Source organism: Pan paniscus, chromosome 11 (assembly GCF_029289425.2).
Source record: "Pan paniscus chromosome 11, NHGRI_mPanPan1-v2.0_pri, whole genome shotgun sequence".
Classification (NCBI taxonomy): Eukaryota; Metazoa; Chordata; class Mammalia; order Primates; family Hominidae; genus Pan; species Pan paniscus.
In genome coordinates this window covers 34,118,852-34,144,859 of record NC_073260.2, presented here as the reverse complement: position 1 = coordinate 34,144,859, position 26,008 = coordinate 34,118,852, and the positions used below count along the sequence as shown (strand labels likewise).

The 26,008-nt window shown below is 41.8% G+C and overlaps 1 protein-coding gene across 6 annotated transcripts in view; it reads left to right on the top strand.

Annotated features, from left to right (window-relative positions):
- Window positions 1–3,913: 3,913 nt before the first annotated feature.
- Window positions 3,914–26,008, top strand: part of SLC44A1 (solute carrier family 44 member 1) — a 194,355-nt gene continuing 172,260 nt past the window's right edge. For 4 of the 6 annotated variants that reach the window (XM_034967914.4, XM_055117767.3, XM_055117768.3 and 1 more), the window contains exon 1: window positions 3,928–4,212. In XM_034967914.4, the coding sequence (XP_034823805.2) occupies window positions 4,177–4,212 (36 nt within the window). In that variant the 5' untranslated portion in view covers window positions 3,928–4,176. Of the gene's footprint in view, window positions 4,213–26,008 lie in introns of all 6 variants that reach the window. The other 2 variants (XM_034967913.3, XR_010109015.1) reach the window with 2 other exon arrangements.

Below are 26,008 nucleotides of genomic sequence, written 5' to 3'. Positions count from 1 at the left end.
CACCCCTTAAGAATGATCTAAAGGCAAGGAGTGTACTTCGTCTTTGAATCCCAGGCACCCAGCTAGGTATTTGGTTCATTATAATGGCTCAACACATGCACTGTTAAATAAATAGATTTCCCTACTTTACAAATTTCTTCTTTCCTTCTCAAATTAATACTCATCACCCTGCTTCCATTTCCTCTCCTTCCTCATCCCAGCATCCCAAAATGAAAAACCAACACTAATTTTATGTTGGAAACAGCTCAAATCCCTGAGGACTGATGCATGAGCACAGGCTACTTAATCAAAATTGAACATGCTTAGCTCATAGAAAGCAGTCAATATAAAAATTATTAAATGAATTGAATGACTACAATGTTTAAAAAAGTCATTCAGAAAAGTAGTAGGAGGAAGATACACCCCTCTAAACACAAGTTTATAACAAGCATTTTAAAGAGAATTCATACATTGTTTGATCTTGCAACAAAAATCCAAGTGAAACCACAAATAAAAGCCAGAGTTATTAATAAATATTGGAGGAACATCAACTTACAAGTGTGACCAGAAACAAAGTTGCAGAGCTAAGGACTTAAGAATTGCCAGTCTTGCTGAATACAATGTTGTCTTTTTCTGTTGCATGCCTGAGTTAGGGAAAGCTCTCTTCAGGTAAAGTGGATTTCTAACTTCTGGTTTAACTGGGAGGCTGAGATACATTTCTACCTTCTCAAATAGAGACTGCTCTTGCCTCTCTGGCAATGAATGAACAGTTACAGCCCTTGGTTACAATTAGTTTTGGCTTTTGGAGCATCTCCCTGGGGTGATATGTGAATGCTCAGGAGGAAGAGGTTGTGAGGCAAATCTGGAAGCTAGGGCTCTGCTGAAGCAAATAAGCTCTTGTGGGATGTGACTGTGAGCACAGTATGTGCTAAAATGTAAATAACACAGCCACAGCACCAAATGCCACGGTTTTTAAATTAAGAGGACTATTCTGAGCAGTTATAGACATATACATGTAGAGACGCATTTGTATTTCTGTTACCCCAAAACCTGAAATCATGTGAACAACAAGTCAGGCTTCATAAAAATCACTGGAAAGACCATTAATTCAATGTTTTCCCTCAGTGAGTGACCAGCACCAAGACCTCCATCTGAAGCTGGAACCCTTGGAATTCACACAGCCAATTATGCAATACCAGACACTGGGAAGCATTTCTGGCTGGCTCAGCTGGTGATCCGATTTTACCCTGCAGCACCCAGATTGATAGACCTTATAATTTTATCCTGGTTAGCGCAGATGGTTTTTACATAAGTTTCTAAAAACCTCCTTTCTCCCAAAAGAAAAAGAAAAAAAACCTAAGCCCCTACGAAGGGGCTTGCCCTGGTAACATCTCACCATGGTAGATAAGTACCCTGATCACTGGCTTAAGAAAAAAACAAATCCCTTTTGTGATTTCTGAGTTTGCTGTGGTTTAATTTCATTGAATGCTGTGTGTACTTGTTTATAAGAGTGAAAAGGAATAGTAATTTGCCCCCTCTCTAAATCACTCCTTTTACGAGGCTTTTTTTGGGCATGAGGGGGATGGGAAAGAGACTCATTCTTAGAAGGTACAGCATATCAATGCAAGAGCTGTTAGTTTCCCTCATGCTAATGACGAAGTATAATTTTGAAACATCACATTCATATGCATATATGGTGCATACATACATAATTGGTGTATTTGCAAAGCACCTTGCAGAATCTTAGAACTCTTAGTTCTATTAACCCTTAAAGGGAAAACCAGAGTTCAGATCAGTGAAGCACAATGGACTGTGCTTGCTTTCAATTATATTCACCCATTATCTATGTCTAGGAAAGAGATCTCTAAAAAAGCAAAATACATTTTATGAAGCACTGCCACAGTCTGTTACGCATTTATCTCCTTCTACATTTCCAATTACAGAATAAGCACTAGCTACTACACGGAACGGCAGCACTAGCCAAAAAGATTTTTCTAATCTGAGAGAAATGCTCCCATATTGACTCTGCAAAGAGAAACAACTCCCCTTTCCTTGACTATAAAGAAGGAAGACAGATGGCTTCTTGTTTAGGACTGTAATTTTACTTTCAGCCTCCTCCCCGAGTTAAAAACAAGATGTACTTTTCTGGCTTTGAGGGAAAATCTCAAGGGAATGTTTTTTATTCTTGGCTGCACTGAATAATTCAACAAACATTTGAGAGAGCTGAGGGAGATACAAAGGAGAAAATACTTTTCCTTGTTCTCAGGGAGTTTACAATCTAATTCTGGAGTTTACAACCAGAATTGGGACTAGAACCATTAGTTTTATGTCTTCACTTGTATTTATTGGTTTAATGGTTATGGGAAACACATGTAGGATTCGCCAGCTCCGTGGTATGGTGGACCCTCTGATTAACTTGAAAGGAAACTAGAAAGAATGCAGAAGAATTCAAGATCTCAAGCAGTTGAGTACTTGCTGACCTAGCAGCACTTTCTTATGTTATTTAATCTTGACCACAAGCCTTTGCAGTCATCCCTGCTACCAGCATTTCACAGAAGAGGACAATGAGATTTGGAGAGATAACTCGTCCACAGTCACGAACTCAGGAAATGGCATAGGAAAACATCAATTAGGAATTCTTCTTCCCTGGCCCTTTCTGTAGCTGTCCCCTTACAGGCTACCATTCCAACTTTCCTTGGCTTAGATTCCCTTTCAGTGCATGTAAAGTCAATTTAATTCTGTGTTCTTTTCTTCCCTCTACACTTTAACTAATCTTTAAAACTTGATGTCTCATATTTGGTGAATCAGTCCTTTTGGAAGTCTCACTCCCTTGCAGCTTTGCAAATAAAGTTTTTCTTTTCTTTCCTGTGGCTGTCTTTTGAGACATTCTTTGACAAGATGAAATGACATATGAAGGCTATAACAGTGCCTGATAATGTGGGTTTTTTTTTTTAACATCATTATCTTTAGTTTTATTTCTTTCACTTTTTAACTGTTTTCACCTCATACTGTATTTCCTAACGACTCGTTTGGAATTGTAAATTTCTTGAAGGTAGTTACCACGTCTACTCTAACTTGTTGCTACTTCCTTGAGTCTTACTGATTTAGCAACAGGAACTTGTTAAGTCTCTTTTGTTCGCCTCTTTATTCCCAGTACCAGTCACTGGAACGTAGTGTGTCTTCAGTAAGTATTTTTAATATGAATAAATTAATGTCCCCTTATTGTTTTTTGTAGACTATCCTGTATAAGAAAGTTTAGCTTAGATCCAGTATGGCTTTGACTTGCGAGCCTGGATAACTTTTTGCCTTTTCCTCATTTCTGGCTATTTATTACCATTTCAACTTTGGGGACATTTCATTAGGTTCTTGGTCCCTTTCAAGCCTCAGTTTCCACATCAGCAAAATGGGGGCAGTAGCAACAGATGCTTGTTTCTTCCCGTCTTCTTATCACCTATTCCTTCTCCAGGAAAGGTTTCTTGTGTACGCTTTCCTCTGGAGAAAAAAACAGCCGACGGAGCGGTAAGAAGCCATCAGGATCCTGAGTTGTGCGTCCAGTAGGGAGAGGGAGAAGTCCCGCTTGCCTCCTAGATCCGGAAGCAATCCGGCCCCTTTTTGGCAGCGAGTTGGCCCGGTCTTTGGCTGCCTCAGACCGCGTTGCCCTCCAGCCTCGAGGCAGAGAGCTGCCTCGGTGCCACAGCTAAATAAGCCCGGCGCCGCGCAGCCTCTGACACGCGCGGAAGGGCCCGGCCTTGTTCTGGCTGCCGCCGCCCTGCCACCCGCACGGCGCTGCACTGGGGGCGGGGAGTCTGATGGGAGACGCGCGCGGCGCTGAGGAGGCGGCGGCCCGGGAGAGGGAGCGGGAGAGGGACTGGGCGCGGGAGGCGGGAGGCGGGGGGACAGAGGGAGGCGCCGCCGCCGCCGCCCGCCCCTTTCCGCTGGGGAGCAGCTGCTGCAGCAGGAGCAGAGCAGGAGACGCGTAGCCGCCGCCGCCGCCGCCGCCGCCGCCGGGGGATGTGGCCGGCGCCTGCCCCTAGCCGCGCCGCCTCTTGAGTACCAGCCGCCGCTGCAGCCGCCGCCGCCGCCTAGCCGTGCGGTGCCAGGCCGCGCCCTCCCCGGGCGCCCGCCGGCTCGCATGCCGAGGGGCTCCGGGGCGTAGCTGCGCGCCCGGCGCCGCCTCCGGGCTCCTTCGGCCCCGCCATGGGCTGCTGCAGCTCCGCCTCCTCCGCCGCGCAGGTGAGGGGCTCCCGCCTCCCGGCCGCCCGCCCGGATGCCTCCCGTGCGCCGCGTCGCGCGGCGGGCGCCCGCCGCCCGATACCTCTCGCTGTCCCCAGCCTCCCCTGAGCGCACCGTGCAGTCCAAAGACCCCCACTCCGCCTTTCCGTCCGCCGGGTCCCGCCGATGCCCGTGCGCTGGCTCCGCGGCTGCCGACTCGCAGGCGCCTCTGCGCGGCTCCTAGTGCGCCCTCAGCTCTTCCCGGCCCCTTCCCCAGTCGGCCCCCTCCTCCCAGTCACACCTGAGCGGCCCGTCCCGCCCGCCTGCAGGTAGAGGCTGCACTGGCGCCTCCTCTGCCCCAGGTGGCATCCCCTTCCCTGTTCTTCCGGGCCTGGCTCCTCTCTTCCACCTCCGTGGAGTCTCCCCGCCACCCGCCGCTCGTTTTCTGTGCTCCTCGCAGGTGTACCCCCAGCAAGAGCTCTTCACCTCTCCCACCGAATTCCAGTTTCTGCTTCATTAGATATTCTGTCCCTTTTCTCTTGCCCGCTGCCCCCTGGCTGGGTTCAGATGGTTTCAGCGGGTCCCGGAGCCCTTCCACGGCCCGCTCCGCAGACCTTGCTTGCTCGCTTGCACCCCATCCCCCCTTAGTGCCGTGACCCGGGCCCCGCGGCCTCCCCGCACTCGGAGGCCCCTGCGGGAGCGCCGACTCTGGGCTGGGAAGGAGATTGGGCACCTGGTGGGTGACGGGAGCGCTACGGAAACTCCCTCTTTGTTGCCAGTGTAACAGGAGGAAGAGGTTCCGAATTTAGTTTTTCTGTGGGCACTGGCTGAATGTTGTCGCTGAGGGCTGAGATGCAGAGATTTCTCTCAGCTTCTACCCTGCCCCCATCCAAATTTCGCCAACCTCCTTCTCTCGGATCCGAGCCCTTAACCTGGGTGGAAATGTTTAGACAACTGTACGAGGATCAAATGTAATAGAACTCGACTACTGGCCACTAATAACTGAGAGGACCTGTTTGTAAATTACCTAATTTAGTGGATTAGCGAGTGTATTTACAAATACTATAAAAAGCAATCAGGAATACTGCATCAAACTGTCTTGTGGTGGTGTATGAAAAATAGGCTCTGACAACGCCTGGGATGTAATCTCACAGTGTCATTAGCGTAGTTTCATTAACTGTGGTCTGTGATTTGTTTGTTTTAGGGGGCAGAAAAGGGCTCTTGTTTTTAGAAATAAAGGATGGTTGGTTCTTGGTGAAGAAAAATGCTAGTTTGGGGGGAAAAAATTCCTCCAGAAATCTAGCATCTGTGATAATGCCAGAAGTGTTTTTGCTGCTGCTAAATGACTATATATAACTCAGTTTTAAATAACCTGCATACTTGTTCTGAAAATCTGAGATCTGTTAGAGAGAAAATGACTAGAATTGCAGATGAATGGGGGACATTTGTGTTTTATTAGGTATCCATCCTATCATCCTATTCCTCCAGTCTTTTTTTTTTTTTTTTTGAGTGTTTGCTTACCCGTTAGCTTTTTTTTTTTTCTGCTAGCATTATAGTCAGGCTTTTTGGTGTAGTTAAAGATTCCTATTCAGTTATAATAGCAAAGTAAAACTATACGTAGAGGTGTTAGGAGGGAGAGGCTTGGTATATCAGTGTTTTCATATTAACATATAAAGGTGTAGAATTGCACATAACTTTCAACTAGTTAGGAATTTGTGGGGGTCTAGTTGGGTGCTCTTTAATATTTACTTAAATATAATTTTCACCAAAAAGGTGTTTTTCAGATTGCCTTTCTTTTCAGAATTGAGTTAATTTACATTCCCTTTTGGTGGTGAAATGCCTTTAAGACAGAAAAGTATTGATAGTTTATGGATAGCTTGTTCAGTGCGTGAACAGTTAAATTTGGGAGGGATGGGTGCTGCATCAGAACTCTGCTTTAAAACCGATAGTGGGTCTTGCATTTGTCTAGCTCCACGTCATACTTTTCAGAATGCTATATCGTATACGTTTTCTTTTCTTTTACCTCCTCTCACTGTAGAACATGCCTTGTTCCACAGATAGGATGCATGTCATGCACCCAAGGGGTGCATTTTTTTTCCTGTGGATTCCTATAACCTATCAACAGCTGTCACATGCTTTTAAGTTCAGCTTTAGGGACTTGTAGTGTTCAGTGGAGCATTGAGGAGCAGGTTTTGTGCCAAAGAGCTGGTCATTTTTTTTTTTTTCCTATTTGAGATTTTTGGCATCCTTCTTCATTTGTGAAATGTTACTAATCGGCTGGTATTTTAACTCTCCTTTCAGGAGCATCACCAGTTTTAGAATACTGTTGTTCCTATATGTGTTTTTAAACAAAATAGGGTTGCAACTCCACATCTTCTCCAGCCTCTCTTAGGGGTCTCAAAAGTATTTTCTTCTTTTTTTTGTTTTTCTTCAGACTGGGTTTCGCTTTGTTGCCCAGGCTGCTGGAGTGCAATGGTGCGATCTCAGCTCACTGCAACCTCCGCCTCCTGGGTTCGAGCGATTTTCCTGCCTCAGCCTCCCAAGTAGCTGGGATTATAGGTATGCACCAGCTCGTCTGGCTAATTTTGTATTTTTGGTAGAGACAGGGTTTTGCCATGTTGGTCAGGCTGGTCTCGAACTCCTGACCTTGGGTGATCTACCCACCTCGGCCTCCCAAAGTGCTGGTATTACAGACATGAGCCACCGCTCCCTATCAGGGGTCTCAAATGTATTTTCACTCAGAATATGTTTGTTTCATGCCTTCTACTGGATTGTAAGCTTCTTGAGCACAGGAACTGTTTTTGTTTTCCTTATTTGTGTATCTACTGCAGTGCCTCACTGTACCTTGTACTTAATAGTTGCTCAGCAGTAGTCACTGGAGGGAATATGTAGACATATATTTGAACCTCTGGCTGGCAAGTGGCATCGAATGTGAATCTAGACCTGACCCATCCACTGTTTGTAAATTCTATGGGCTGGTTGATTAATTTTGCCAAGCCATCCTCTTCTAAACTCAAACCTGGACTGTTTAAGTTAAAATTTACCTGCCTTTTCTATATCCCTTCCTGTTCTTTCAGTGGTACCATCAGCTTGCAAAATTGTTCAAGGTTTTCCTTTGCTCCTGATGACCTGCTTAATGTGTATGTTTTAGATGGAGCAGTGGCTACAACATCTTAAAAGAGCTTGTCTGCAAACTCTAATGACAACCTACACAACACGTGAAAACAGTGTGCTTTGAGGTAATCTGCAGTTCAGTTTAGCTTTTCTCAGCAGTATCTTCAGCAACTTTAAAGCTCTGGCAGGTTTTATCAATGTAAATAAAGTGCATTTTCTTTTTGTAGCAGGGCTTCACTTTTGAAATATAATTTATTTTCCCGTACAGTCTCTTGCTATGTTGTAGATTCTCATAAAAGAGTTTGTGGTCTTCCAAACTTTGATCTCTTGTAATCTGTCCTGGTATTATTTTCATTTTCTTGGCAGTGTCTGGGTATCATGATTTTCCATCAAAATAATTATACTGTTTTAGGATTTAGATCAAAGAAAAGTGTCACATTCTATACTAGCATTTCATTGCTAGAGGAGCAGATTATTGGCAAAATAATTTGTGCTGTATCAGCTATGTACACCTAGGATCTTAAAAGTGTCTAGTGAGTCAGGGCTCTTAAGGAACTTTTTAAATTATTTTTTAAAAATTAGTGACCATTACAAGTTGTTTACTAATATTGGTAATTGCTCAATACAAACCAACACAGGATAGTCTTTGCCTAAAAGTCTTTTGAGGGGAACGTAAAAGTAAGATAGTCTTGAGTTTCTTTTTACAGTACTAATCCTCCCTAAGGCTCTTAAAATTTATTCCCATCTCCCTATAATTCGTTTGTTCTGGTATAACCTGACATAATTTCTATCCTTGTAATGTTAAACTTCAAAGTTCACTTGTAAATCTTCAGATTTATTAAATGCTCTTTCCCATTGACAAACCAGTTTGAATGAATCTTTTGAAAGATTACTTAGCAAATTGCCGTAAGTCTTTGTCCTTAATGGCTAGATGATTATTTCTCACAGCAGTGCTTTAGAGGCCAGGAGATTTTGCAAGTTCTGTGAAGTTCTGTGTCCTTCAGTTCTAACCTTAAATGTTGTAAGAGGGATGGAGGAGAATCTTTCAAGTTGAACAAACTGCCCCTTGTCTGTCTAGCTTTAGGAGACTTTTGTCCACTGTCTCATCCCATTGTCTTCAAATTGAAGGCTGTATATTTAACTGTCTTTTTGTAGCACTCATATTCTGTTTTGGGAGTAATAAAAAACAATCAGAAGTGGTTTACAAATGCTGGTTAATATTTGCATATGCTAACTGTGCTTTAACAATTTTAATAATACCATCATCTCTATCAGCTTTGTGGAGTTTGAAGTGAGATGGTAAAAATTAAATTTGAAGAGTGTAGTGGGAATTACCCACAGAGACTAAAGTTGCTCAGTTAAATTATGACCTGCAAAGTAAACTTCATCTAACGGGAACAGAAGTCATGGCCTTTTCTTTCCTTCATCTTCTGAATACTGTGTTGTTAGCATAGAGGATCTACTCCTCAAAATATGTAAATCAAAGTTAATTTCAAAATTGGAAAATAATGTAGAAATGGTAATTTTTTTTTTTTTTTTTTTGAGCCAGAATTTGGCTCTCATCGCCCAGGCTGGAGTGCGGTGGCATAATCTCGGCTCACTGCAACCTCTGCCTCCCGGGTTCAAGTGATTCTACTGCCTCAGCCTCTCAAGTAGCTGGGATTACAGGTGCTCGCCACCACGCCCAGCTAATTTTTTTTTTTTTTTTTGTATTTTTAGTAGAGACGAGTTTTCACCATGTTGGCCAGGGTGGTCTCGAACTCCTGACCTCAGATGATCCACCCGCCTCAGCCTCCCAAAGTGCTGGGATTACAGGCATGAGCCTCCATGCCCGGCCAATTCCCAAATCTTAAATTGCGGTTTACTAATTTTTTTGTGTGTGTGTGTGTGACGTAGGGTCTTGCTTTGTCACCCAGGCTAGAGTGCAATGGCATGATCATAGCTCACTGCAGCTTTGATCTTCTGGGCTCAAGTGATCCTCCCACCTCAGCCTCCTGAGTAGCTGAGACTATAGGCACGAGCTCACGCCTGGCTATTTTTTTAATGTTTTAAATTTTTTGTAGAGACAGGATCCCACTATGTTGCCTAGGCTGGTCTCAAACTCCCGGGTTCAAACTATGCTCCTGCCTTGGCCTCCCAAAGTGCTAGGATTATAGGTGTGAGCCACTGCACCCGGCCTACTTTTTTATCTTTAGAAAACGTTTACTTTTCTAAAGATAAAATTTTGAATTAAGGAATTTCCAAGTTAAATTTCACACCACCATTTTGAACTTTCTACAGTTGCCATCTGGAGAGTAGCATGGTACAGCAAAGCTAGTCCACTTAGAATGCTTCCAGGCTTAACAAATACTATACTATCAAATACTATTTGATGTGTTAACAGTACAGTCATTTAAAAATGTTATTGGCCTGGGAAAATTATTCATAAAAATATATTCTACTACCAGTAATTGGTTGATAGTTGTTTTTCTATGCTCCCCTTTCCCCTGCTCAAACTGCAAAGAAAGAATGAAATATTTCAATTTTGTAATTTTGCCTCAGATTTTTGGGACTATAGGGGATATATGAGATAAACCTACTATCACTTTTCTGTTGATCTAAACTAGAATGTAGAGATATGAAGTAGACTGAGGTCAGAGAGATACATTATGAGGTAGCTGGGATTAGAAACCTGCTTAATCTCTTAATCTCTTGTCCTTTCTGTAGTACAGTACTATTCTTAATGTCTCAGGCTTTCTTTTCCTTTCATCCTTGGCTGCACATTGGAATCACTTGGAGAAGTTTACAAATGTTATGGAAGTGATGCCTGGGTCCTATTCCCGAAGATTCTTATGTATTGGTCCAAGACTGCGGGCTGGGCATCAAAAAAAATTTTTTTTTCTGTATTATAAGTGCTTCTTGCAGAGCAGGGCTAACCCATAGTAGTACACCCAGAGTAGCCAGCATCAAAACTTTTAAAAGTTCCCCTGGTAGCCCTCGTGTGTCACCAAGTTTGAGAGCCACTCTTCCTTACCCTTTCTCTAGGTAATTTCATCCCTCGTATGGCTTCAGTTACAGTCTGTATGTTAACAGTTCCCAAACTAAATTACTGTCCTGGTCGCTGATCTTTATATCCAACTGATTAATTAGCATTTACACTAGAATATTGTACAGGCAACTCAAACTCAGCATGTTTAAATCTGTCCTCAAAATCGTACCCCTCACCCCCGGCTTTTTCAGTAGTTTATCTCTGGTTCACCGAATGATACCAATGCCCTGGTTGTGGAAACTGGAGACTCGAGTCCTGTAGGGAACCTGCCTCTCACTCTTCTATATCTAGTCACCACATCTTGCCTCTTTGACCTTCTCAACGTCACTGCCAGCACTCCGGTTCAAGCTTCTGTCATCTCCAGCCCAGTACCTTGGTTACAGATCTCTCCGTAACTGTTCATGCTCCCTTCTAATTTTTCTTTGTATTGCAGTCTTGGTGATCTTTGAAAAATCCCAAGCTAATTGTGTTCCTCTCCTACTTAAAACCCTTTAATGGTTTCCCATTGCTCTTAGGACAAAGACCAGAACCCTTGACCCTGGACAACAAGACCCTGTGTGTGGCTGTTCTCCATCTCTCTATAGGGTCACCTTGTGGTGTGCTTTTCTTTGCTCATTGCACTGCAGCCTCACAGGTTCTTCAGCTGGTTGTATTCCTTCCTCTTAGAGGGCTTTTGCATATGTGGTTCACTTGTCTAGGAGGCTCTTTGCTTTGCTCCCTGGCTTTTGGCTGGTTGCTTTAAGTTTCAGTCTGAAAGTCACTTCCTTGGAAAAGCCTTTTCTGATCCCTTCAAACTAGGCCATGTCTCCTCATTAAACTCTCATAGCCTTATGTGTTTTCCCTGTGAGCACTTAAAGCAGTAAACACGTAATTTTACAGTTAATATTAATGTCTAGACTAGGTGGCGGCAAACTACAGCCCATGGGCCAAATCTGACCTGCTACCTGTTTTTGTATGGCTTACAAGCTAAGAATGGTCTTTACATTTTTAAGTGGTTGAAACAAATCAAAAGAATATGATTTCATGAGAAATTTATTTAATAAATTATGAAATTTTAATTTCATTCACAAGGTTTTATTGGGACACAGTCATATTAATTCATTTACTTGTCTATAGCTGCTTTCATATGACAGTGTCAGAGTTGAGTAGTTGTGACAGAGGCCTTATGGCCTGCAAGCATAAATATTTACTCTGTGTCCCTTTACAGAAAATGTTTGCTGACCCTTGCTCTAGGCTGAGTTGATGAAGAGAGGGGCCATGTTTGCTTTGTTTATTGCCATCTTGGTGCTTAGCTGGTACCAATACATGGTAGGTACTCATGAAATATTTGAATGAATTAACAGATATTCTGTTTCCCTCCATGGATAGAGGTGATTGAACTCCTACCTTAGAACACTGGGGTTTTAAAATTCATTATAAGAATTTTAAAACGATTCTTCTTTGGAAGATTCTTAACAGAATGTTCAGGGCTCTCTTAAGCAGCTTGTCTGTTGAAGGTATACATGTCACGTATGGAGCAAGTATACTTATAAAGGTGTAAGTTACTGGGTCAAGGTGGATGGGAAAGGGCTAGTGCGCTCAAGTAATGGACCAGTCAGATTTACAGTGGTGATGTTTTTATAGCAGGCACAAATGGGTGAGACTTTATGGCAAGCGTTGTAAAGAAAACGTGTTTGAGCTGGTGAAAAATTTAAGTCATTAAAGAGTTAGACATTGTTATCTCTGCTGTGGGAATTCACTCTGTGAAGATGGTTAAAGTTTTTGACACAGTAATATTTCCTCCTTTTTGATACTTTTTGTTTTCTAATTTATTTGGAATATAGCATAGCATAATGTTCCAATTTTGAATTTATGCATTGTATAAAATTTAGTAATTTTTTTGGCAATTTAAAAAACAGATTTACATTTTTCAGTATGTTTTATTATACTCAATAGAGGGATGCCAGTTTTTCCCCTCTGGGGGACTCCTTTGTAATTGTATAATATGATAATGTTGTATAATAGGATTCATTTAACAAACATTTGGTTGATAAACCCCTGGAATTTATTTTTTTGTGAAAATATTATTATTCCTTTTACTCTCTACAATATCCCACAACCAGATATTTAGACTGATTTAGTAGGAAAACCCTTAAAAGCAACTTTTATTCAAATTTTTAAGGTTGCCAGAAATGCTGAAAATTATTAAATGGAAGTGTTTGACTTCTGGATATGTTTATAATATGTAAAGTAAAAAAACCAGCAGGAAGATGGAAAAATTGGAAACATGATTACTTCAAGATATTTAAGTAGCAGGGAAGGTATTAAAGTTTGTTTTTGTAGATTTGTGATAATATAATCATGATTATGATCTCAGAAAATTCTTCATTTTGAACTACTTATGATGTTACAGCTATAAGAAATAAAAAAGGCTGGGTTTGGTGGCTCACACGTATAATCCCAACACTTTGGGAGGCTGAGGCAGGAGGATTACTTGAAGCCAGGAGTTCTAGACCATCCTGGGCAATATAGTGAGACCCATCTCTACGAAAAATAGCAAAAAAAATTAGCCAGGTATGGTGTCGTGTGCTTTTGGTCTCAGCTACTCAGGAGGCTGAGGTGGGAGGAAGATCTCTTGAGTCTGGGAGGTTGAGGCTGCATTGAGCTATGATCGTGCCTGTATTCCGGCCTGGGTGGCAGAGCCAGACCCTGTCTTTATTTTTTTTGAGACAGAGTCTCGCTCTGTTGCCCAGGCTGGAGTGCAGTGGCACAATCTCAGCTCACTGCAATCTCCGCCTGCTGGGTTTAAGCGATTCTCCTGCCTCAGCCTCCAAGTAGCTTGGACTACAGGTACCCGCCACCACACCTGGCTAATTTTATGTATTTTTAGTAGAGACGAGGTTTCTACGTTGGCCAGGCTGGTCTCGAACTCCTGACCTTGTGATCTGCCTGCCTCGGCCTCCCAAAGTGCTGGGATTATAGGCGTGAGCCACTGTGCCTGGCTGAGACCCTGTCTTAAACAAAGAAACAAACAAATAATAATAATTAAAAAAACCCTTAAATCCAAATAGCTAAAACATTAAGGAAAATTGATTATCTCCTATAGGTCAAGGGGTCGGGTAGCTTTCAGGTTGGTTAGTTCAGTGGCTTGATGTCAGCAAGGACGTAAGTTCTCTCCTTGTTTCTTTTTTGTCATTTTACGGAAGGTAGCTTTTTCTTAATTAGCTCCCCTCAAGATCCCAAGATGGCTATGGCTCTTCTTACCGTCTTTTGCTGAGCTGACAATCTCCAGTGGTTTTCCTTTCATGGGAATTAGAGAGGGCTGCACACTCATCCCTAAACAAGCTCTAACAAGAGGAAGGCAAAGGACTCTGCAATTGGTTTAGACTAACCAGGACTTCCCTCTGAATCAAGTGAGGGGCAGGGCAACACCGGAACAAAAGGAGGACTTTGCCAGCAAGGTGGCGGCAGGGATGCAGGATCGAGCATGGTGACTGGGTAGGCAGCCAATACTATCTGCTATGGTTTTGCCATTTTCTTTTGTCTTTAAATCAGACTTCTATAGTGTTTCCTAACATTTTACTTATAGCCCCATTATGAACTTCACAGTTCGTAGTTCAAAGTCACACAGTTAGTTATCTTCTTGTCCTAGTGATGCTGCTCAAGCCATTGCTGAAACCCCTGTCTTTCTTTTTTGCTCACCCCCACTGCATCTTTCCCATTCTGAGCTAAGGACAGCTTCAGATGAAGAAGAGCATTTGAGGTTGGAATAATGGTTAAGTGGTGAGTTAGTATTCTTGCAAGCCATGGTCCTTCAAGAGCACCTTGGCTGTTAGTATAACCTCTTCTCTCTCTAGCTTACAATCTCCTTTTCTACCTCTTTTGAAGTCTCACTTCTGTCTGTGTTTATCTCTGTTTCAAAATTGAGTATCAAAAAACTGATAGTTTTTATTTTCCTTATTTTTTTTCCACCTCCAGCTGATACACTTAAGGAGCTGTAATAATGAGTACAATCTACTAAAGAGGGAAAAAAAGAGTGCCTCTGTTTTCTTTTGTTTTAACCTGCTTACTTTCAGGTTTTTTTTTTTTTTAAATAATTAAACTGAAAAGTCATGTCATTATTTAGAATATCTCTGATATAAAGAGTTCTCACAGTATATAAAGTGCATCCTTGCAATACATAATTTACAGAAGGAAATAAACTAGTGTGTAAATAATGTTCAATCTTGTTAACAACCAAATTAAAGCATAGAGGCATCCTTTCACAGCTGTAACTTTGGTAATAGTTAACAAAATAATATTAATTGCCCAAGTGGTTTTGACTCAAATATACTTTATTGATTTGCTGAATAAATTGGAATGACCCTCTTGAGATACATTAAAAGCCATAAAAAAGTTAACATCCTTTATTTGGTAATTCTAAAGTTGAGTAATGCTATATGTAAGAATCTTTTTATTGTAGCATTATTTATAATGGCAAAAAGTTTAATTTAAAACATCATATATTTGCTGTAAAACTTTCTTCCTGTTTCTTAATAAAATCCATTTGAATTTAGTCTGTTATACTTCCTCATTGCCAACTAAATGATCCTGCCTTAGTCATTGAGTAGCCTTTTGCCTTCCTCAGAAGTCCTTTCGCTATTTCTTCTCTAAACAGCTGTTAGAATCCAGAGGATTGAACATCATTGTGTACTGGCAGGAGGGTGGGCTCTATAGCCAGACTATATCGATTTGAATCCCACCTTGTCACTAGTTGAGTTATTTGGACCACATTCTTTAACCTTTGGTGCCTGAGTTTCACCAGCTATAAAATATAAACAATAATAAAACTTGCCTCAGATACTTCTAGCAAACTGCACAACTCATGAATGTATCTCAGAAATTACAATATTAATGTAAACTAAATCTCCCTGATGTTCTAATAACCATTAATCCTTCCCTTAAAAATGTTTTTGTGTTTGAGTTTTGGAAAGGTACCCTGACATCCAAAAATTTTATTTTTATTTTTGAGACAGGGTCTTGCTCTGTCACCCTGGCTGGAGTGCAGTAGTGGATCTCGGCTCACTGCAACCTCCACCTCCCAGACTCAAGCAATCCTCCCACCTCAGCCTCCCGAGTAGCTGGGACTGCAGGCATGTACCACCATGCCTGCTAATTTTTGTATTTTTTGTAGAGATGGAGTTTTGCCATGTTGCCCAGGCTGGTCTTGAACTCCTGAGCTCAAGTGATCTGCCCACCTCAGCCTCTCAAAGTGCTGGAATTACAGGCATGAGCCACCACACCCAGCCTGGTTTATATTCTTGTGGTAATTTTATTGTGAGACAGAGTATCATTTAAGAGTTAGATCCAGCTGCATATGACAGAAAACTGAAAGAAACTAGATAAACCAGATAAAAATGTATTTCTTACCCAGAGTAAGTCCAGAAGTAGTGTTTCAGGGCTAATATGAGACTCCTTGTTTATCAAAGACCCACTCTCCTTTTGGTTTCATTATGTAAGCATATGGCTTTCATTCTTAAGATTACAAAATGGCTGGAAACTCTTTTTTGTTTTTTGAGACAGGGTCTCTCTCTGTCACCCAGGCTGGAGTGCGGTGGTGAGATCTCAGCTCACTGCAGCATCAATCTCCTAGGCTCAAGCTATCCTCCTGGTTGAGCTTCCCAAGTAGCTGGGACTACAGGCATGCACTACCACGCCCAGCTAATTTTTGTATTATTTTTATTTTATTTTATTTTATTATTTTTTGAGATGGACTCTTGCTGTGTCACCCAGGCTGAAGTGCAGTGGCGTGATCTCAGCTCACTTTAACCTCCACCTCCCAGGTTCAAGCATTCTCCTGCCTCAGCCTCCTGAGTAGCTGGGATTACAGGTGCCCACCACGACAGAGGGCTAATTTTTGTATTTTAGTAGAGGTGGGATTTCACCATGTTGGTCAGGCTGCTCTCGAACTCCTGACCTCAGGTAATCCACCCGCCTTGGCCTCCCAAAGTGCTGGGATTACAGGTGTGAGCCACTGCGCCCGGCCTTTTTTTGTTTTTGTTTTTGTTTTCTTTGAGACGGAGTTTCGCTCTTGTTGCCCATACTGGAGTACAGTGGCATGATCTCAGCTCACTGCAACCTCCGCCTCCCGGGTTCAAGCGAGTCTCCTGCCTCAGCCTCCCAAGTAGCTGCGATTACAAGCATGTGCCACCACGCCTGGCTAATTTTGTATTTCTGGTAGAGATGGGGTTTCACCATGTTGATCAGGCTGGTCTCAAACTCCTGACCTCAGATGGTCTGCCCGCCTTGGCCTCCCAAAGTGCTGAGATTACAGGCGTGAGCCACTGTGCCTGGCCTGTATTTTTTTGTAGAGACGAGGTCTTGTCTCCCTATGTTGCACAGGCTGGTCTCAAATTCCTGGGCTCAAGGGATCCACCCATCTTGGCCTCCAAAGTGCTGGGATTACAGGCATGAGCTACCGTGCCTGGCTCCCAGATTGTAAACTGTGTCTAGAAAATGAGTGCAAAGAGAGAAACAAACATAAATAATTAGAGGCTAAATTGGGTGGCAAGGAGTTCAGGGGACGGGGAAACCAAGAGAGGAAAGAATAGTTGGGGAGTGGGCTTCCTGAAAATGATTCTCCAGCAAAAGATCTGGTCTGGAAGAATGGGGTTTAGAAAAAGTGAAGGGCAGACAGATTTTAGTAGAAAGCAGGGAGAGGAATTCCAGTGTAAAGAACAGTTGGTCAAAGGCAAGGAAGCAGACAATAACTTGCTGCTTGTCAGTATGGAAAGGAGACCTGACCAGAGTGGAGTGAAGAGATGTTATGTTGCATGTGGGGAAGGCATTCATATTTGAAGGGGAGGAAAATGGGCAGCCATGGAGGAGTTTTCAGAGTGGTTTAAGGAAGATTAATTTGACAGCATAACTGCACCTGAATGGGAGAAATAGAAGGCAGAGGCCGCCCAGGAAGCTGTTCAGTAACTCATACCAGTGTAAACAGGAAACAGAGAAGAGTTATTGTGGAGTCAAAATAAAATAGACCTTCCTGACTTAATCTGGATATGTGGGATGAAAGAGAAGGAAAGAACAGATGTTTTGAACGCCGCATCATGGAAGAAGGGTATTATAATGGCTAGACATGGTAGTTGAGATGGGGACTAGTTTGTGGAGAGGGGAAGATGAATTCAATTTTGTATGGACTGACTTGAGGTGGTACTGATATTAATACCTCCAGGCGGTATTTTCCATAGGGAATTGAAGACCCAGAACTGGATTTCAGAAAATGCTTTAAGTCATGAGCATATAGAATATAGAGAACACCAGTCATTGCTGGGGATTTACTGTGTGGTAGCCTCTGGGCTAAGCGCTTTACATGCAGTTCTTATTTTATTCTCATAACTCTGAGGTGGGTCCCAGTTAGCCTCATTTTACAGAGGAGGAAACAGAAACTCAGAAAGGCTAGGTACCTTGACTAGGATCGCCCAAGTAGTGTAAAACTGGGAGTAGTTCCAAGCCTGTGCACTTCCTGCTGTATTTCCCTCTGCTGTTCCAAGGACTACTATATTAAATGGTAGATTGAATGTACTTTAGATACCACTTTTTTGTCTCTTAATTTCAGAGGTTGTGTGTGCTGTTTGCTGTTTGTTGTTTTGTTTTGTTTTTTGGGATGGAGTTTTGCACTGTTGCCTAGGCTGGAGTGCAGCGGCGCGGTCTTGGCTCACTGCAACCCCTACCTCCCGGATTCAAGGGATTCTCATGCCTCAGCCTCCCAAGTAGCTGGGATTATAGGCGCCAACCACAACACCTGGCTAATTTTTGTTTTTGTTTTTGTTTTTGGTAGAGATGGGGTTTCACCATGTTGGCCAGGCTGGTCTCAAATTCCTGACCTCAGGTGATCCGCCCGCCCCGGCCTCCCAAAATGCTGGCATTACAGGTGTGAGCCACCACGCCTGTTTGTTCTCTATTTAAAGTCTATGTGTAGGTTGGTTTTAAATCAGTGCACCTCAAACTATGGAGGCCAGGGTACGACAGTTTGGAGCAGAGTCTGAAAGTGGTGGTTATAAACTTCAGACTCTAAGTAAGGACCAATGGCTACTGTGCGTATCCTCCAGGGCCCTTCCATATTTTCTTCTAAGAACTAAGTCTGAACAAGTCTGTCATGACAGCAAGTTTACTACTTGTTACTGTAATTGTGTTCTTTCCCCATAATTCACCAATTCCTGAAAGTACACTTTTAAATAAGTAATGGATATTTATATGTTTAGTCAGTCTTTGGAGATTCATGGCCTTCGAAAGGGTTAATATAATTGATGCTTGTGTTATTAATATTGAGTGCCAACAAGGCTCTGGAGAGCAGTAAGAGAGGAAAGGGTGAAGAAAATGGCCTCAATAAAGTTGACTCTGGAGCGCAGATGATTAGTGTGCACATTAAGATCAAATTACGAAGGCAGAGATTCCTACCATCGGAGCAAGAGCAGGAATTTTTAAAATAATAAACTTCATTTTAAAAACTCAGCATATTTAAGAGAGTTTTATTCCTTGCTTGCTAAGCCTCAAAGTTTTTCCAAATCTATTTTGCATGTGGTTTTGTATTTTCATGACAATTCTGAAACCACAGGTGTTGGAAGACAATTCTAAAGATACCAAGTTTTAAATATATTTTGACATATTTTGAAACTAGCCATAGTTTTAATCAAGAAAAACATTTTTCAGTGTACACTGCTGATAGAAGCAGATTTCAGTTATGAAAGTTTGGAAATAATACTTTAATAAGGCACTTCATTTTAAAACTGAAAGCAATTGTAGTTTGCTGCTAGTTTAAAAAGTTTATAGTTTAATGTAATCTGAGAAAGTAAACCAAGACCAAGTGGAAACACTTATTTATCTTGAGGTTGCAACAAGCAAATTGAGCTGGGAGCCTTCTGGGTGAGGAAGGATCTGCTACTTAAATCAGGCTCTAAGATATGATAGATGGTGCTCTACACGGCATCACTTTGAAAGATTTAAATGTTTCTTATGTAAGAATATCTTAATCAGGATTTCTCCCAAGTATGTGCTTCCAAAGCACCAGGGCTACAAGGTGTTCTGCCAAAAAAAGGGTTCTGAGGTCAGAAAAGTTTGAGAGGTTCTTCTTGCTCACTTCATACCACCCCCTCACTGGCCTCCCAACCCCATTTGAAAAGTAATCATGCATATTAACATATTTAGGGTCATTGCCCTGCCTCCCAGGAAACCAGTTTAACTTTGCTTAACTGGCCTTTATTGGACTTATCTGTCCTTTAAAATTTTTTTCACTATATCTTGAACTGCTCTCCTACACAGCACACTTTGAGTAACACTGCTTGAAATACTGCTTCTCAATTTCATTCTCCCAAATGACAACAAAAGTGATTATGGTGAAACCAGAAGCAACAATAAGGTTGTTGGATCAGGTGACTCTTAACTAAGAATCACTCAGCTCTGAAACTGACTTTAAGTGCATCACAAACTTCATGTTCTTCTTTAAGATATTGGCAAAAGTAGATAAATTTCAAGTCACTCAAGTATATTATAACTTAAAACCCTTTCACGTGAATCATTGTTTCTCAGATTAGTGATTTGAGATCTCCAAGGGATATTAGGTAGGGTAAATGATTGACAAAAGAATCCTTCAAGTTTGAAACTTGATAATATGAACTGCTATGGGGTCAGCTGGGCCAACAGCAAGAAGGGGAGCTATGATCTGCACTGGAGGATTTTCTCCTTTCTTCAAGTCTGCTGCAGCAGAGGGGCAGTTACAGTTATCACTTAAACTCCAAATGACCATCCGGAGATGGAATGCTATCTTTGGTTGGAGAAAGAATTGAGGATAGGGATGATGGGCCAAGCAAATAATAGATCCTCAATAAATGTTTATTGAATACATATGGAACAGGGATGGAGTATTCAGAGACTAAACATTTAGTTTGTGGTGCTGATACTTGTCAAGATTATGGTTAAAACAAATACAACTTGCCAATGGAGAGAAATGGGAATGAACCTGAAAATTAAAACTAGCTGCTGTTCAAACTGTTTAATTCTGGTGGGCTTTTGAATTCTACCTTGCTAGCATGTGTTCCTAGGTTATAATGAAGTCTTGGTGTATACATTAATATTAGCCAATCAGGAAAAAAGGCACATCATAAGCTAGAACCCTCTGGGCCTCATCAAAACCTCAGTATGACAGGTAATCAGCACTGAACGATAGATTTATTATATAAGAATGAGGGCCTTCTTTCCCTTCTGCCACACCCCCTTCCCCCATTTCCCTGCAACACACCTCTTGTTTCTGGCCCACAGAGCATAATGAAAGCTCTTCTGGCCCATTTTCTCAGTGCCTGCCTGGGAGTAGACTGGGTAAAGCTCCAGTCTTAAGTATTTTGTTCAGAGTGTGACCTGGAAGATGACAAGCAGCACTGCTTCTGCCCAGTGCAGCAATGAGGAAACTCAGGACAAAGGGAAGATGCTGAAAAGTAAAATAAAAGAACCGAGAATATCGGTAGAATAAAAAGAGAATCCCAAGCTGGCTGCATGCTTTGGTTCTGTTCAATGTTCATGGGCTGGTGTGCTGTCAGGCTAAGTACTGGGCTCAACAAAGAATGAGACTTTTCCTTCTGTAAGTGTGCAGTCTGTTAAGGGAGATGCTACGGAGGGGTGTAGCTTTGTCAGTGTGCCAGAGCCCAGCTGAATCTGTGTTTCTCTCTCTCTCTTTTTTTTTTTTTTTTGAGAGGGAGTCTCACTTTGTCGCTCAGGCTGGAGTGCAATGGCACGATCTCGGCTCACTGCAGCCTCTGCCTCCCAGGTTCAAGTGATTCTCCTATCTCAGCCTCCCAAGTAGCTGAGACTACAGGCGCCCGCCACCATGCCCAGCTAATTTTATTTTTTTATTTTTAGTTGAGACGGGGTTTCACCATGTTGGTTGGGTGGTCTCGAACTCCTGACCTCAGGTGATCCGCCTGCGTTGGCTTCCCAAAGTGCTGGGATTACAGGTGTGAGCCACCGCGCCTGGCCCTGTGTTTCTTATATAGCTAAATATTAGTATAGTTTACAAGGTGTAAAACACTGATAATTCCTTGCTAGATTTTAAACTAATTTTCAAAACTAAAAACTAGAAATACAAAAGTGCCCTAAAGGAACATAGATGTTATTTTTGAAGTTTGGTTTGTGTTTGTGCTTCACTGGTAAGGATGAAGTTCAGTAAACTTTAGGATAAAGTTACTGTGTCTGTAGGCATGACAGCATTTTATTATACAGAGTGAAAAAAATATTGTCCTTGAGTAAGAAAATAACAGCTTCAGATGCCTGTATGCAAGTCACAATGACTTTTGAGGCAGTCCCATAGAAAAGATTGTACCTATAATATGGGTAATATTTTAATTTTCATGTTGAAATGACCAGCTTTTAAGCTAATAAATGAGTTTTCTTATTTGATAGAGCAGATTCTAGAAATTTTAAAGTAGAACACATCAAAAGTATTCTTCTGTCGTTGTTGACTAACCTATGGTGGCTCTTTTGTTGCTCTTATGTGTTTATGACTTAGTCATGTATCTCTGCCCTGTTACCCTGCCAGGAAATCCATGTGCTCTTGCCATAGTCCCAAAGTCTCATACCTAACTGGGCACAGTGACCTGTTTAGTGTTCCATGGCCATGAACTAACTACAGGGTCCAGAATGGATTCAGGGACACCTAAGTATTCAATTTGTTTCCTACCACTACATCAGACCACCTTTCCATTTATCTTCCAGCTTTCTGCCATTCAGACATACATTTTCTGTTTATGCTCTTTAAGTTTTTAAATCTCATTTGGTTCCAAAAATGTTTTAGGTAATTTTTAATAAAATGTAAATATATTTAAGACTTTTGAAATGAAAAGCCAAAAGCTGAAAGGAGGTGGAGGTGGGATAAAAGGAAAAAGAAGCACAAATGTACTGAGTGCCTGAGCTTCTTCACCTACCAGTGTTTCTAGTCCTATTTTAGAATGATACTGATTCAAAGGAAATTGTCACATGGAATCCTTTTACAGAATTACACAACTGTCAGGGGCTTAAGAGGTCTACCAAGGTAGCCATGAATTTTATATCACATCCTCTACATGGATTTTGTTCAGTCTTTGTTTAAACACTTCCAGCAACAGATAACTTACTGCTTCCTGAGACATTTGTTCTACATTCAGGCAGTTATTAGAAATTTCATTTTGCACTACCGAGCTCTGTGTCCATGTAACTTCATTGTTCTGATTCTGCACCCATTAGCCAAACAGAATAAAAAACCGAAATTGGCCTTTAGTGTGTGCCAAGGTATGTGTGTGTGTTTTAAAGTTAAACACCTTTAGTTTTTACAACCATGTCTGAATGTCAGACTTTCAGAAACTTTACTGTTCTGGGCCACTTCTTTACTTTACTTTTATGCTTTCATGATTAAATCTATGTAATTTTTATTTTTATCAGTTACACGTGTGTATTTTTTGTTGCCCAGACTGGAGTGCAATGGCGCGATCTTGGCTCACTCAACGTCCGCCTCCCGGGTTCAAGTGATTCTCCTGCCTCAGCCTCCCTAGTAGCTGGGATTACAGGCACCCGCCACCATGCCCAGCTAATTTTTTGTATTTTTAGTAGAGACAGGGTTTCACTATGTTGGCCAGGCTGGTCTTGAACTCCTGACCTCAGGTGATCCACCCGTCTCAGCCTCCCAAAGTGCTGGGATTACAGATGTGAGCCACTGCGCCCAGCTCATATGTTTGTATTTTAAAGAGTTAAGCATTTCTAGGGCTTGTTATTTTAAAAAGCTCCCCCCCCCCATTTTCTGCTACCCTGAGACCACCACTTTTAAATCTTTAATTCTTTTGCTTTTCCCCCTATATATCTTTAATATGCTTATACTGCTACCTCCTCGCTTTTCAATTTTTGACATTAATTTTGGACTCCACTGTAGAAGATAAAGATTGAGCTGTCTTCCAACACCATCCTCTGCCCTACCCTGTGCACCTGCTTCGGGTTGCCCTTATCCTTCTGCTGCAGATATATCATCATAACTTTGTTTGGATCAATGTTCAGTCTTTTTTGTTTGTTTGTTTGAGATGGAGTCTACTCTGTCACCCAGGCTGGAGTGCAGTGGTGTGATCATAGCTCACTGCAGCCTCAACCTCCCAGGCTCAAGTGATCCTCCCACCTCAGCCTCCTGAATAGCTGGGACCACAGATTTGCACCACCACACCTAGCTGATTTTTAAAAATTATTTTGTAGAGATGAGTTCTCATTATGTTTCCCAGGGGGGTCTCAAACTCTGGGGCTCAAGTGATCCTCCTGCTTTGGCCTCGAAGTGCAGGGATTACAGGCGTGAGCCCTCGCACTTTGCCTAATGTTTAGTCTTCATCTTATGACTAAGTGGTTGCTCTTAACAGCCGAGTCATGTAGTATTTCATCATGTGTCACTCTTGGAGATCGTGGTTGTCTTGTTCTACTGTCTACCCAGCTTTCTATTAATATGCACTTATAACTAATTGGCTTATAAACTCTCACCTAGTTGTGTGACTCTCCTTTGAGTAAGCTCAGATACCTTAGATATTCTTTCAGTTTCAATTTCCTGAATAGATCTCTCCCATACCTCCAAACTGGGCTGGATACTCTTCAGGCCTGCTTTTTTACAAAGCTGTCAATTTAAGATCTCCCTTCACATCATACCTGGAATTTTTTTTTTTTTTGAGATGGAGTTTTACTCTTGTTGCCCAGGCTAGAGTGCAAAGGTGCGATCTCGGCTCACCACAACCTCTACCTCCTGGGTTCAAGTGATTCTCCTGCCTCAGCCTCCCGAGTAGCTAGGATTACAGGCATGTGCCACCACGCCTGGCTAATTTTGTATTTTTAGTAGAGACGGGGTTTCTCCATGTTGATCAGGCTGGTCTCGAACTCCTGACCTCAGACAATCTGCCCACCTTGGCCTCCCAGAGTGCTGGGATTACAGGTGTGAGCCACCGTGCCAGGCCCATTCTTTCTTGTATTGGATTCCCAATTATCTGGATCCCATGTGCTTTTTTAGTTTATTTTTTAATCTACATACGGTACAATTCACTTTTTGTTCTACAGTTGTATGAACTTTGACAGACGCATGGCCTTATGGAGCCACCACCACCAGTAGCAAGATACAGAACAGTTCTCACTTCCAAAAATTCCCTTGAGCTGCCCCTTTGTCATCAGATCACTCCTCTACCCTTGGCAACCACTGATCTATTCCTGTAGTTTTGCTTTTTCCAGAATGTCATATAAATGGAATCATACAGTATTGTAACCTTTTGAGTTTGGCTTCTTTTCTTCAGTGTAATGCATTTGAGATGCATCCATGCTATTGCATGCATCAATAGTTTGTTTTTATGGCTAAGTAGTATTCCATTATATGAATATATCATAGTTTATTCACCAGTTGAAGAACACTGGGTTGTTTCCAGTTTGGGATGATTATTAATAAAGCTCCTATGAACACTTATATGCAGTGTGAATGTTTTCATTTATCTTTGGTAACTATCTGGGAGTGGAATTGCTGGGTTGTATGGTAAGTGAATGTTTATAAGAATCTGCCAAACTGTTTTCCAAATGGGCTGTACCATTGTGCATTCCCATGAGCAACGTATAAGAAGAGTTCTAATTGTTCCATATCCTCGTGAGCACTTGGTATTGTCAGTTTATTTTTTAAATTGTTGGCATAGACGTTTAGTGATATCCCACTGTGGTTTTAATTTGCATTTTCCTAGTGACCAGAGATGTTGAACATCTTTTCATGTACTTATTTAACATCTGTATATCTTTCTTGGTGTTGTATCTTTCAAATTATTGCTCTCTCTCTCTCTCTTTCTCTGTGTGTGTGTGTTAAGAGACATGGTCTAACTCTGTCACCCAGGCTGGAGTGCAGTGGTGCAATCATAACTCACTGCAGCCTCAAACTCCTGGGCTCAAACAGTCTTCCTGTCCTAGCCTCTCAAGTAGCTAGGCCTGTAGGTGTGTGCCACCGTACCTGGCTAATTTTTATTTATTTTTTATTTTTATGTAGAGACGGGGTCTCACTATGTGCCCAGGCTGGTCTCAAACTGCTGGCCTCAACCGATCCTCCTTTCTTGACCTCCCAAAGTGCTGAGATTACAAGTGTGAGCCACCATACTTGGCCTTCATTGCTTATTTAGTGGAGGGGTTTTGTGGTATAAGTGAGTTCGCTTCTCATCTTTTCCCACCACTGGCTCGGGAATGAATTATGCTTTTGATATCATAGCTAGGAACACTGCCTAGTTCAAGGTCACACATATTTTCTCCTATGTTTTATTCTAAAATTTTCTAGTTTTACATTTTACACTTAGGTCTATTATCCATTTTGCCAATCTTTATATAAGGTTTGAGGTACAGGTTGAGTTGGTTTTTTGTGTGTGTGTATGAATATCCATTTATTTCAGTGCAATTTATTGACAAAGACTATGTTTTCCATTGAATTGCCTTTGTATCTTTCTCAAATATCAACCATATATGTGTGGATCTATTTCAGAACTTTGGTTTCATCCATTTGTTTGTCTGTCTTAATACTAGTACTGTATGGTCTTAATTATTGTGGCTTTATAGTATATATTGAAATCAGGTTATGTGAGTCCTTTAACTTTTTGCTTCCTTTTCGAAGTTATTTTGACTATTGTAGTTCTTTTGCCTTCCCCTATACATTTT